This window comes from Heptranchias perlo, unplaced genomic scaffold (genome assembly GCF_035084215.1).
Source record: "Heptranchias perlo isolate sHepPer1 unplaced genomic scaffold, sHepPer1.hap1 HAP1_SCAFFOLD_47, whole genome shotgun sequence".
NCBI lineage: Eukaryota > Metazoa > Chordata > Chondrichthyes > Hexanchiformes > Hexanchidae > Heptranchias > Heptranchias perlo.
This window is the reverse complement of record NW_027139484.1, coordinates 1,119,581-1,133,945: the sequence shown is the minus strand read 5'-3', so window position 1 is coordinate 1,133,945 and position 14,365 is coordinate 1,119,581. Positions and strand designations below refer to the sequence as shown.

General features: G+C 44.9%; 1 protein-coding gene across 1 annotated transcript in view; it reads left to right on the top strand.

Annotated features, from left to right (window-relative positions):
• Positions 1–1,566: 1,566 nt before the first annotated feature.
• LOC137313345 (NACHT, LRR and PYD domains-containing protein 3-like) overlaps positions 1,567–14,365 on the top strand; it is a 35,322-nt gene continuing 22,523 nt past the window's right edge. The window contains 4 exon segments of the mRNA XM_067979472.1: positions 1,567–1,753; positions 2,865–2,944; positions 3,143–3,220; positions 3,339–3,393. Coding sequence (XP_067835573.1) covers positions 1,567–1,753; positions 2,865–2,944; positions 3,143–3,220; positions 3,339–3,393 — 400 coding nt within the window.

Here is a 14,365-nt window from a genome sequence, read left to right as displayed (position 1 = left end):
CTTTTACACAGGAACAGGAGGAGGCCACAATGACTCAGTGATCTCAGTGAACTCTCAATGCTCCACAGAGAACTCGCAGCGACCCAATGATCCCACAATGTCCCAGTGATCGCACAATAACCCAGTGATCGCACAGTTTCCCAGTGATCCCACAGTATCCCACAGTGACCCAGTGATACCATTGAGCCCCAGTGATTCCATGGTGTCCCAGTGATCCCGCTGTGTCCCACAGTGATTCCTCAAAAACACAGTCATCCCACGCTGACCCAATGATCTGACTGTGAACCTACAGTGATCCCAGTGATCCCACAGTGTCCCACAATGATCCCACAATGACCCAGTGACACCACAGTGACCCAATGATCCCACAGTGACCCAGTGACACCACAGTGACCCAATGATCCCACAGTGACCCAGTGATCACAGTGACCAAGTGATCCCTCAATACCCCACAGAGATCGCACAGTGACCACATTGTGCTCCCAGTGATCCCACAGTAACCCAGACACAACTCACGTGAGCCCCATTGGGTGCAGCCTGTGGTGAAGGCCTCGGTCAGTCCCCTCTGGAGACAAAGCTTCTTCTCCAAGGATTCCTCCTCCTCCCAAAATTTATCTTTCGACATCTTCATGTTACGGCATTTGCACAAAAATAATGCACTAGAGAGAGAGAAATAAGGAATGGATTAAAAACAAAGCAAGAGATGAAAAAAGCACAGCGAGAGCCCAGAGTTCCCTCACACTCACACTCACTCACATTCATTCCGTTCCACAGGCAATCTCTCAGCAAACACCATTGATAAAATCCCCAGTTACAAATCTGAGACTCTAAAGAGAAGAGAGGAATGTTGGGAGAGAGAGAGACACACACACTCGGGACAGACTGAAGAGCGCATGTTGTTTCACTCTTTCTCCAATGCAAGTTTCCAGGTTTTCTCTCCTGCTTTCCCACTCACTCATTCCCCCTAAAAGGTGCCGGTCTGACTGTCTGTCCTGGTCAATGTTTGCTGCAGGGTCCAAACTACCCCGAGTTCGTTTTCTCTTCTGTTCCTGGAACAGGGAACAACAAGGTGAACGAACTTTCCCTTTGCTCTTTTCTCTTGTTTTAATTAGCAGTGGATAAAAAGCCTGTAGTTTGTGGTCAACTCACAGTTTGTGACTTTTTCCAATTAGCCAAAGTGTTCAAATGAATTCATATCATTTAAAACAGCTGAAGCAAAGAACTTAAAAAAAACCAAATAGACAGCAAGATCCCTCACTCAGTTACAGGGACAATCTCTCAGCAACATTCATTTACAGAGAAACAAAGCCCAGTTTATAAAGTAGATAAATGTAAAGATTGAGAGACAATCTTTATAGACATAACAACTTGTATTTATATATTACAGCAACTACAACAACAACTTGGATATATAAATATATATATTTACACATTACCACTACTACATGGCCCAGATAAGGGTTGTGGGGAGAGAGCTGAGAGGGAAATGAGATCACCCATTCAAAGAGTTAGCGCAGGCACAGTGGGCCGAATGGCCTTCTCCTGCGTTGAACCCACTATGATACCATGAACAACAACTTCAAAGTCTGGGACAGGAAACAAGATAGCCGCCTCTACGGCAGACATCATACTGAGGGGCAAGCTGGATATCATAATTGGAGCCAAGGTGGCCATCTTATTGGGGTCAAGGTAACCATGTTAAACAAAATGGCTGCCCTGAAGCTTAAACAAAATGGCTGCCCTGAACCTAAAAGTAAATGGCCTCCAGTTAGGCAGCCATCTTCATGACGGGAGGGGCGGCCATCTTAGTGAGGGACAAGGAGGGCATCGTCAGCAAAATGGCGGCCATGAAGTTCATTCAAAATGGCTGCATTGTACCGGAAGTAAAATGGGCAGCAGTCAGGGTGAGGGGCAAGGTGGAGCTTGTTGTGTTGAGAGAGACGGAGGGGGTTCATTTGCTGTTGCTGTTATATCACTGTTGCACTATAGTTAAAGATACAAACTGTGTGAAACTCGCATTGGCTGGTGTTTAACACAAAGACAGCGGTGCAGTGAGGGAATTAAACACCAAAAAGTGAATTTCAGCAAAAATTGGATTAGCATTTGGTTATTTGGACGTAATGCTTTGGAGAAGGAGAGACCAGACATTTGGAGGGAAGGTCCAATTAGCCATTTTGTGTCGAAAATGTAATTCGAGCTTCTATTGAATAAATCAGAGTAAAATTGGACTCAATCTGAATGTAGTTCTGATCTGGGATTTGGTTAATTTCTCCTTTGTTCATATTTTTCTTTAATCTGAAACAGTAACAGTATTTGTAACAATAACAGATCAGGAGAGTGCTGCGGGACCCTGTCCAGTTTAGTAACACAGCAGAAGGGGTAAGAGTACATTGTGATTTATTACAGAATCCAGCAGCTCACTGGGAAAGTTACACATGGTCCAGATGGAGGAGCAAAAAGGTGCAAAGTGATTTTACACTTTAATTTGGGGCAATGACTTTTTATCTCCACGAAATTTAATTTTACATTTAACTTGATGAGCTCTTTTTCTTAAAGAAACTTCAGGCACAAACCATGGCTTCATAAAGAAAACAATCATTTATTATTATTAATACACTGGAAAAATTGGCATTAAAATTTAAACAGCACCTTGGGTTTATATCTGATTTAGAATTGCTTTAGCACCAATAAAACAACACATTCTGAATTCCTAAAATGCATCACCGTTTGGAAATCAAATGTCTATCTTAGAATAAGCCCATAATGAAAGTTATATCCTCATGGTTGGCTCAAGCCTGCCAGGAAGATTCCAGGTATTTTGATGGATACAGGTGTAATGTAGCGATGCTTTCTCTTGTATCCAGGTCATCCGCTTCACAGGCAATCTGTAAACCTGCATCATGGCAACAAGCTGGGAGGCAGCGGGTCGTCAGGAAAATTCCAGGTGAGGTGGTGCTGCCAGGAAGCGAAAGGTGAGGTTGGAACAGTTATGGTGGATCTGTGTCTCTCTCCACTCAACTTCTGCCCAGCTTTTAAACAGATTTTTAACACAGAATCACATCTCTGGGACGGTGACTTATCAACAAAAGGTTCATAAAAATACAACCCACGATTGATTGACATTTCACTTGTTTTCTCACAGTGTCCACAACGTAACCGAGTTAAGTCGGCAGATGTTCAAACCAGCTCTCGCCCTCCTGGAATCGTTCTTATTGCTATGGTGATCTATCCTCTGCTGTGTGATCTTTTACAATACGTCATTAACAATCCTTTTTACACACCTTCCACCTTTGAAGAGTCCTTTTCCGAATGACATGCTGAAGCCGATTTATTCTCAGGCTTTCGTTTATCAGATGATTTTATACTACACAGAGCAGCTGGGAAACTCCTCCAGTAAGTAATGGTCAGGGTCAGGTACACAAGGCTGAGTGACTTTATTGTGCAGCCTCCAAGCATCACCTTTACAAATGTCAAAATTAAATCCACAAGAGTGTTACCCCAGAACAAACATGAACTGTCTGGCCTGCTTCATCTGCTGCTGTTCTGCTGGTCAGCACTTTCACACACTCCAGGCTGATTACACAGTTTGTTTGGTTATTTAATGCTTTCTGTGTTCTATTCTCACTCCTGTCTCTACCCTCCTATCTCTTTATGTGTTTGTCCGTCTTTCAATGTATCTGTTCTCTGTTTATGTCGTTTGTCTCTGTTTATTTTCTGCCTGTTTTTCTATCTTATTATTTCCACTTCCACTTCCATCACTTTGTAACTTTTTGTCAGTCTCTCTCTGTCCTTCCATCCATGTCTGCTTGCTCTCTCTCATTATATAGATGATTTCTTTCACTCTTTATTTTTCTCTCCTTTCTTACAAACTGTCTTTATATCTCTCCTTTGCCGAGTAGCTCTGTCTTTCTCCCTCTATGTTTCTCTCTCTCTCTGTGTCTCTCTCTCTCTATCACACACACACCCCCTCGCTTTTATGTGAATCTGTCTGAAATTTTTCTGCGCTTTTTTAATCATTATATTTCTTTTGTCCCTGTATTCTCTCCCCGTCTGTCTAAATCGCTCTCTTTTTCCCCCTTCTCTCTGTTTCTCTCTCCCGCTGTTTGTGTGTGTCTCTCTCCCTCCCCTGTCTCGCTCTCCCTCTCCCTCTCTTTCTCTCCCCCACCTATGTCTCTTTCTCCCTCTTTCTCTAAATCTCTGTCATTTTTTTTCTCTCTCTCCCTCTCTCTCTCTCGCTCTCTCCTTTTCCATTTATGTGGACTGTATCCATTCTGATCAGGCCCACAGCAGCTACTTTTGTTACCAGCTTTTCAAAATTTGCCCGGGGGCCAATTGGTTGAAGTCCAGCTGAGCTCTTTAGAGCCGCCATTTCGAGCAACAATTCATGTGTCGTCTGCAGAGTAAATCCTGGCTCAATAAGAAAGATTGTCAATAAAATATATCAGAATCTGATTTATGATCATTTCGTGATTCTGTGCTGCTAATATAAAATGTACTTTCAATTCACCAGGAAGTGTCGGGGATGGAGTATGAAATGGGATTTAGTTCTAGTGCTTGAAACCCTTCAGCTCGTTCTATGATTTCACTAATTTAACAATTAAATTGAATGGGTATTTCACCGCGTTCTTCAGCTCCTCTCTGAATTTAGTCTGAGTCAGGACATAAATACACGTGTTTGTGCAGGAACTTAGAAGCTGCAGCAACTTTGCTGTGTGTTCTGTGAGCAAAACAGGGTCAGTGTAGGAGTAATAATACCGAATGTCTGCAATTCGCACATAAATGTAAAAGACAACCCATGTCAGCCACAACAGTATAAAACTGCCCGATATACTGAAGAGTAAAATGATGGATTTCCTTCGGTTCTCCATCTCTGGATCACTCTGATTCTCTCCATTGCTGCAGCCCCGGAGTCCCCTGCGGACTCGACTGGACATTAAAATGCGCCTGACTGTCAGAACATTGAGCAGTAAAATCAGACAGAACGGGATAAAAGGGGTTAAAATGAGGTGAAACATCTCAAATGCTGCCCATGCGGGGGAAGTACGGAAGATCAATTTAGTCACACAAAACCAGGGAACATTATCAATTATGATGTGAGTTTCAAGTGTAAAATACCAGGGGACATTCACCAAACAGCCCAGCACAGTCACTGTTCCCAGAACCACAGCCGCCGTTCTCTCGGTGCAATATTTAGTTTTCAGCTTCTCACAACAAATGGCCACAAATCGATCAAAGGTGAAAGCGACCGTGAGCCAGACAGAAACATTCGCGGTTACAAAACCCAAGAATATAATAAAACTACACACGGGAGTAATGCTCAGGAATGACCATGAGAGATACAGCTCATTAATCCATCTCAATATCGGATCAGCGATAACGACCATGAGATCGGCCACTGCCATTCCCACCAGGTAGACACTGATACATTTGGAGAGACCGCACTTTCCTCGGGACAGGATCACAATCGCCACCAAGTTAACTGCATGAGAGAGAAAAGGAAGCAGAGAAATTACTGATCAGACCTGGAGTCAAAGCAGCAGTTTGAGAGGATCTGGCGTGAAATTTCCAGCTTTGTTGCTGCATCGAAGGGTGGAAAGTGACTCATTGACCTGGCAGCGCTTTCGGGCAGAGAGATGTTTTCAAACACAATGATCAATAATGAATTGGGAGATGGATACAGAAAGTGAATAAAGTGAGCACCGGATCTCGTGGAAGGGCTGAGTGAGGGCACAGTGCCGTGGGGAAGGGAGAAGGGGTTTTACACACCGGGAATACAGTGGATTAAACCGGGTTTGGGCTCCAGACGGACGAGGAAAGAGAGGGGAAAGGCCGGGAAGGTGAGGGGACAGGGAGAGGTGCAGCTGGTTTATTTTTCGGGGTTAAGTGAGCCGACAGGGGCTGGCACGAAATGGGAAAGGCAGCTGGAGACCGAGCCAGTGAGTGAGATTGGGAGGGAGACAAGGAAAAGGATATGTAAGAGCTGGAGGGGAGTCAGGAGCAGATGGTTTCTGAAAGTGGACAAACTGAAGTAAGGGATGAGGAGACAGAGGATAAAATGCAGTGGGAGGAGAGGCTGGGATTCGGAGAGAGACAGACTGCAGCAGAGTGTTAGAGGCAATCAAAACTACAGCTCCCACTAACACAATCCAACTAATACATTCAACAGTTCATTTCTGTGGTTATTGATGTCAGGGAACCTGTGTTGGGTGTAAAATATGTTCAATAAATTTACTTTGTACATTCAATTAAAATTAAATTGATATTTATTAATTAAATCAACCCAGTTGTTTATTGAATTCAGCCCAGCTTTAAAAACAGAGTATCCGAATAATTCATTACGATCAAGAAATTACTGATTCTATTCTTGAAGTAAATTTTCATTGTGTTTAGTTTTAAGTTGGAAAACAAGGAACATTCACAAAAAACAGACTGAGGACCTGACAGGGATATAAACATGAGGAGCGAGTCCCACAATAAAAACTCACCCAATCTGACCACTTCATAATAACACCTTCAAATTTCATTTTCTCTGTTTAATTGTATTGGATTTTTCAGCAGTTCATTCTGATGAATTATTCACACCACAGCCTCTCGCTTTCCCTCTCAGTCACCCTCTCCATCACTCACTCTACTCCCTATCTCAAGTCCATTTTTATATCCGATTAAATCCTATCATCCTGTGCCTGCATTCTGTTCACCAGCCCCGTGTTCCACCGATCCTATTCTCAGTCAGTTTGTTAAATAGTGAAGCCTCTGTGGAATAGTTTAATGTTTCTACAGATCATGCAATTCTCCACCTGTTCACCTGCACTGTTCACTTCATCTACAAATCATGGAATGAATAGAATCGAATGCCTCTCCCAGACAGATCTCACAATAATTGAGATTCCTTCTCCAGTAATTATAGGGTATAGGGATAGATAGCGGGATTGTTCAATTTACAAAACGCCAACATCATACTTATAACCTACAGGTACACAGAAGGGCTGCTGATTCCAACAGGGACAGTGCAAATTGAGACCACAAAACATCAAAACATTTCATTTTACAGTGAAGTCCAGTGACAGTCAGTGAATTCATCCACAGTGAAGCAGAGAAGGAGATGTGAAAGAGGCAGCATCAAACTCAGTTCAGTAACCAGACATCTGAAGCGGCGTCAGATACACACATAATGAAATAATATTTCATAACAGTGATCACCAATAAATACATTGAAATCTCAGTTAAACTGAAGCATGTTATTGGGGAGGGAGGACATTCCGCTGCCTCATTGTAACACTGAGACCGTGAACTGTCTCATTATCAATCACTGAAAACACATTGATGAAAACATATTCCAGAACAGGTTAGTTCCACAACAAGAAACTGTTATCAGCTCCTGATGGTCTGATACCAAGTCTGAGCCCAGACACCTAATTCCAATACATTCAGTACAGAGAATAATGCAGTAACAATGCCAGTGTTGGATAGACAAATTCATGACAGATATAATGCAGCTCCTCAATACCGAAAGAGCAGAGACTTAACACATTCCACCATTCAACCAATAGAACAGAACAAGTGACTGTGAAAAATATGCAGGTACAAAAAAGAATTTGCCAAGTACAGCAGCAGAGTTAACACCGATTGACACCATTAACCGATGAGATAACGGCTTACCCGGAACTCCAATGGCTGCAAGAACAGGATAACAAATAAGTTCTATCTGAATTATTACTGGATATCCCATTTCTGTGAGAAGCACTGACTTCTGTTGGCCAGGAAACCACAGCTCCAGCAGGCACTCTGAGCTGATCCATTCCAACAAGCCCTGATTTATACAGGGGATAAGTCTCCACTGACACGGTTATACCCCTGATCATAGCTATTAGTTACAGTCAGTTTAACAAACACATTACATCTGCAGCTTTGACTCCACTGTAAATAATGTGGTGAATAAAATAAAAACATCTCAAAGTCCACGATATTACTTAATCTGACCTCTCTCAGGAATAAAGTTTAAATCTGTTCTCATACAGGACTGATCCAACAATAATAAACGGCTTCATTTACAGTTTTTATATAATTGTATTAACCATGTTCACTCCAGGAGATTCATTTATAAATGTTACCGATTCGCCGCAGTGTCGACTGAATCCAGGGACACAAGCAGACCCGTTTCACTCTGTTCCTGCAGTTTCCCAGTTAAAATATGAATTGTGAGTCTTTGACAGAAATGACTGTGGGTGATATTAGGGGACGGACACTGAACGTGTCCCGTTGACATTCCTCTCTCCGCTATTTTACTGCAGATGTTTGCCCGTTTGTTCCACATTGGTTAACGGCTCCATTAAAATTGGCCTCGTGTCACACCGAGCTCAGCTCATGACCCGATTTGACCTCCATCACAAAGGCCCCGTGATTCCCTCACACGCCTCCATTCCTTCCTCATCCCATTGACATTGAAACCCTCATCAATGCCTCTGTCCCCTCCAGACTCCATTCCTCCAATGCACCCCTGACCGGCCACCCAACCTCCAACTTCCATAAACGTGAGCTCGTCCAAAACTCTTTTTCCGTGTCCAACCAGCACCAGGTCCTGCTAGGACTCACCGACCCTCACTGGCTCCCAGTTCCTCATCGATTAAATTTAAAATTCTCATCCTTGGGTTTACATCCCTCCATGACCCACCCGGCCTCATCTCCATATCTACAGCAAACCCACCGTCACCTCCTCATTCATCAGACACTGACCTCTTTTGCTGGGACTACACTCACTTGGTTCCACTCACCTCTCTGATCATAGCCAGGAGAAGCTTCTCTTCCCAACCTATCACCGTTATCTCTCAAGGTTCAATCCTTGGGTCCCTCCTCTTCCTCATCTACATGCTGCCCTTTGGTGACACAGTCCACAGACATGGACCAGCTTTCGGATGGACACTGACAAAACCACCGCCTCTCTTGACCCTTCCAATATCTTTGTGTTGTCAGTCCCACACTTTCTGTTTGAGATGAACCACCAGTTCATCCAGGTAAAAATTGGAAAGTCATGATCTTTGGCTCCACAATCTACAAATCCTAGCCACTGATTCCATCCACACCCCTGTTTTTTTGTGATTGGTGAGTCGTTCACCAATCACCCAAGCCCTTACTGAACTGCATTGGATTCCATTCTGAGAGTTCTGTAGTTTATTTTTATCCGTTCTTACACGTAAAATCCATTAGGCCTCACCCCTCCCTATCTCTGTAACTTCCTGCCGTCCGACAGCTCCTCCAAAACAGTTTGCTCCTCCAACTGTGGTCTCTTGTGCATCTGCAGTCCATATCCACGTTCCAGAATGGCCATCCTAAACCCTTCCATCTACCTCTCCTCCTTTCAGGTTTCAGCCGTGGCTCAGTGGTAGCAGTCTCGCATCTGCGTCAGAAGGTTGTGCGTTGAAGTCCCACTCCAGAGAGTTGAACACATAATCCAGGCTGACACTGCAGTGCAATACTGAGGGAACGCAGTACTGTCGGAGGGAGCACCATAATGTCGGAGGGTCATAAGAACATAAGGAATAGGAGCAGGAGTCGGCCATACAGCCCCTCGAGCCTGCTCTGCTATTCAATATGATCATGGCTGACCTTCGACCTCAACTCCACCTTTCCACTCGATCCTCGATTCCATTTGAGTCCAAAATGTTATGGATTTCACTCTTGAATATATTCAATGACTGAGCATCCACAGCCCTCTGGTGTCGACAATTCCAAAAAATCACCACCCTCTGAGTGAAGGAATTCCTCCACATCTCAGTCCTAAATGGCCTGCCCCTCATCCTGAGACTATGTTCTGGACTCTCCAGCCAGGGGAAATCGCATCTACCCTGTCAAGCCCTTTAAGAATTTTATACGTTTCAATGAGATCACCTCTCATACTTCTAAACTATAGAGAAAATGGACCCATTCCTGTCGATCTCTCCTCAGAGGACAACCCTCTCATCCCAGGAATTAATCTAGTGAACCAACGTTGCACCTCCTCCAAGGCAAGTATATCCTTCCTTAGATAAGGAGATCAAAACTGTACACAGTAGTCCATGTGAGTTCTCACCAAAGCCCTGTACAATTGTCGCAAGATTTCCTTACTCTGGTACTCCAAACCCATTGCAATAAAGGCCAACATACCATTTGCCTTCCTAATTGCTCGCTGTACCTGCATGTTAAATTCCTGTGTTTCGTGGTCAAGGACAACAAAATCTCTCTGAACACTAATATTTAATTGCTTCTCAACATTTAAAAAAAAATCTGTTTTTCAATTCTTCCTACCAAATTCAATAACCTCATATTTCCTCACATTACACTCCATCTGCCACCATTTGCCCACTCACTTCACCCGTCTATATCCCTTTGTGGACTCTTTATGTCCTCCTCTCAGTTTACTTTCCCACCTAGCTTTGCTTTGTCAGAAAAATTGGCTACAGAGATCAGTACTGAGGGAGCGCAGGACTGGCGGAGGGTCAGTACTGAGGGAGCGCAGTGCTGTAGGAGAATCAGTACTGAGGGAGCGCAGTGCTTTCGAAGGATCAGTACTGAGGGAGCGCAGTGCTGTCGGAGGATCAATACTGAGGGAGCGCAGTGCTGTCAGAGGATCAGTACTGAGGGAGCGCAGTGCTGTCGGAGGATCAGTACTGAGGGAGCGCAGTGCTGTCGGAGGATCAATACTGAGGGAGCGCAGTGCTGTCAGAGGATCAAAACTGAGGGAGCGCAGTGCTGTCGGAGGATCAATACTGAGGGAGTGCAGTGCTGTCGGAGGATCAATACCGAGGGAGCGCAGTGCTGTCGGAGGATCAATACTGAGGGAGTGCAGTGCTGTCGCAGGATCAGTACTGAGGGAGCACGATGTTGTCGGATGGTCAGTACTGAGGGAGCACTGTGCTGTCGGATGGTCAGTAATGAGGGAGCACTGTGCTGTCGGAGGGTCACTACTGAGGGAGCGCAGTGCTGTCCCAGGATCTGTACTGAGGGAGCACAGTGCTGTGGGAGGGTCACTACTGTGGGAGCATAGTGCTGTCGGAGTGGCAGTACTGAGGGAGCGCAGTGCTGTAGAAGGGTCAGTGCTGAGGCAGCACAGCAATGTCGGAGGGTCAATACTGAAGGAGCGCAGTGCTGTAGAAGGGTCAGTGCTGAGGCAGCACAGCAATGTCGGAGGTGCCAACTTTTGTCGGACACATTAAAGCGAGGGCCCAACTCCCCTCTCAGGCAGGTGTAAAAGATCCCCCGGCAATATTCAAAAAAGTGCAGGGAAGTTCTCCCTGTTGTCCTGGCCAATAATTATCCCTCAACCAACATTACTGAAACTGATTTTCTGGTCATTTATCTCAGTGAAGTGAATGGGATCTTGCTGTGTGCAAATGGGCTGTCGCGTTTCCTACATTACCACAGTGACTACACTTCACAATATCCTTCATTGACTGTTTTGGGACATCCTGAGATCTTGAAAGGCGCTATATAAAGGCAAGTTCTTTCCTTCTTTCAGACCTTCCATGAAACCCATCTCTTACTCCAAGCTTTTGTCATCCCTCCTAATATTTCCTTCTTTCGGGCCTTCTTTCGGGCACTATCACGTCCAGCTCTCATAGAATCATAGAATCATAGAATTATACAGCACGGATAGAGGCCCTTCGGCCATCGTGCCCGCGCCGGCCATCAAGCTCCTCTGCCAAAACTGCTCACTATTCCAGGATCATCCTGGAATGTAAAGATAACCCCCGGATTCTCTTCACCACTAGAAACCATCTTCTTAAACCCTCTCCCCTGCCCCCTCCACCCTCACCTCCAATGAAAAGTGCGAGTAGCTCATGGAATTCTTTGTCACTAAGATTGAGACCATCCGTTCAGCTGCCGCCCTTCCCCTCGCCCACCAAGCCAAACTTCCCCTACGGCTCCACTGCCCCCACACCCTGCCTTAGCCCTGAACTTATATATTTCTCTTGTTTCTCTCCTGTCTCCCCTCATACCCTCTCCGAGCTCATCTTGACCATGAGGCCCACCTCCTGCTCCCTCGAATCTATTCCCACTAAACTGCTGACCACCCGACTTCCCTTCCTGGGCCCCGTGTTAGCTGATATTGTTAACGTTTCCCTCACCTCAGGTACTATCCCACTCCCCTTAAAATCCTCCGTCATCCCACACCTCCTCAAAATCCCACCGTCACCGCTCTGTCCTTGCAAACTACCAGCCCATCTCCAACCTCCTTTTGCTTTCCAAAGTCCTTTAACGTGTTTTCAAGTCACAAATCCGTGCCCATCTGTCACGCAACTCCATGTTTGAATACCTCTGTGCTCGCTGACCTGCATTGGCCTCTTGTTTTCAAACCCCTCCATGACCCCGCCATTCCCTATTCTGTAACCTCCTCCAGCCCGACAACCTACCGAGATCTCGGCGCTCCTCCAACTCTGGCCTCTTGCGCCACCCCAGTTTTAATCAGTCCACCATTGGCAGACGTGCATTTAGCTGCCAAGGCCCCAAACTCTGGAATTCCCTCCCTTAACTTCTACGCCTCTCAACCTCTTCTTTTAAGACGCTCATTAGAATCTACCTCTTTGAACAAGGTTTTGGTCACCTGCCCTAATATCTCCTTATGTGGCTCGGTGTCAAATATTGTTTGATAATCGATAATTGGGAGGTTTTGCTCCGTTAAAGGCGCAATATAAATGCAAATTGTTGTTGTTGTTGATCATGGTTGATCTGAATCTTACCTCTATCTACCTGCCTTGGTTCCAGACCTTTTAATATCCTTGCCTAACAACAATCTATCAGTCTCATTGTTGAAATTATCAATTGACCCCCAGCCTCAACATCTTTTTAGGTGGAGTGAGTTCCAGATTCCCACTACCCTTTGTGTGAAGAAGTGATTCCTAATATCACCCCTGACCGCCTTAGCTCTAATTTTCAGGTCATGGCCCCTTGTTCTGGACTCTCCAACTACTATAATCAAATCCTTCAATCATCATAAACACCTCAATTAGATCATCCCTTAATCTTCTATGCTCAAGGGAATACAATACTAGTCTATGCAACCTGTCCTTATAATTTAAACATTTTTAGATTCGGTATCATTCTGGTGAATATGTGCTGCACCCCTTCAAAACCAGTATTTCCTTCCTCAGGTGCGGTGCACAGAACTGAACACAATACTCCAAATGTTGTTTAACCAGAGCTCTGTACAGCTGTAACATAACTTCTGCCCCTTCGAATTCCAGTCCCCAAGATAAAGACCACCATTCCCTTAGCCTTTTAAATTATTTTTTGCACCTGTGCACTCGCTTTCAGTGATTTCTGTACTTGGACCCTAAATCTCCCTGCTCATCCACAGTTCCGAGCTTCTCACCATTTAGAACATTCTCTGATCTATCTTTCTTAGGTCCAAAGGGGATGACCTCACACTATCCCACATTGAACTCTATCTGCCACAGTTTTGCCCACTCACTTAATCTATCTACGTCCCTTTGCAGCTTTCTGCTCCCATCTACGCTATTTACTGTGCCTCCTAACTTAGTGTCAACAGCAACTTAAGATTTTCAGCTGTGCCTTCATTCAAGTCATTGATAAATATAGTGAAAAGCCGTGATTCCAGTACTGATCACAGAGGGGCACCACTCGCCACATCCTGACAATTTGAGTACATATCCATTATTCCTATTCTCTGTCTCCTACCTACTGATCAATTCCCCATTCCAGCCAATAGGTTTCCTCCCATTCCATGTGCTCTCATTTAACAGTCCCTTATGTGGAACCTTGTCGAATGTTATCAGCATGATCTGTAAAAACTCCCACCAAACTCCCGTCTGCTGGGGGAGTGAGGCCTCCACATTGAGCAGCCTCCCACCTCGCTTTGACTCTGGAAACACTCCAAGCCAGGCCAACCCAGCTATTGACTTGTGTGCTCATGTGGCCCCATGAACGGGCACTGCAAGATCATGCGGGGAGCTATACCCATTTGTCTGAGGCTGAATTTGTTAAATCTACAGCATTGACTATTTTACATAATTTGAGCTGTAAGGTTGGTTTAGTGAACGCGCATTTCGTTCAACGAGAACGGGTGAGAGTGACGTCATTGGAAGTGGTGTCACTAACGCAGCCGTAGCTTTTTAACATGCGCTGAGAGTGATGTCATCGGGTGGCCCGGCGCATGTGGACGTCACGCGTTGAACTTTGGTCAGGGCAAATTAGAATTGCATAAAATCTGCTGCACAGAGACAGGCCGTTCGGTCCAAGTGGTCCATGTTGTTTTCCACAGGAGCTTCCTCACATTTTAATTACCTCTTCCCATTGAGTCGACATATCTCTCTATTCCCTTCTCCCTCATGGGTGGAAAATGCGGAGGTACTGGCCATAATCTTCCAAACAT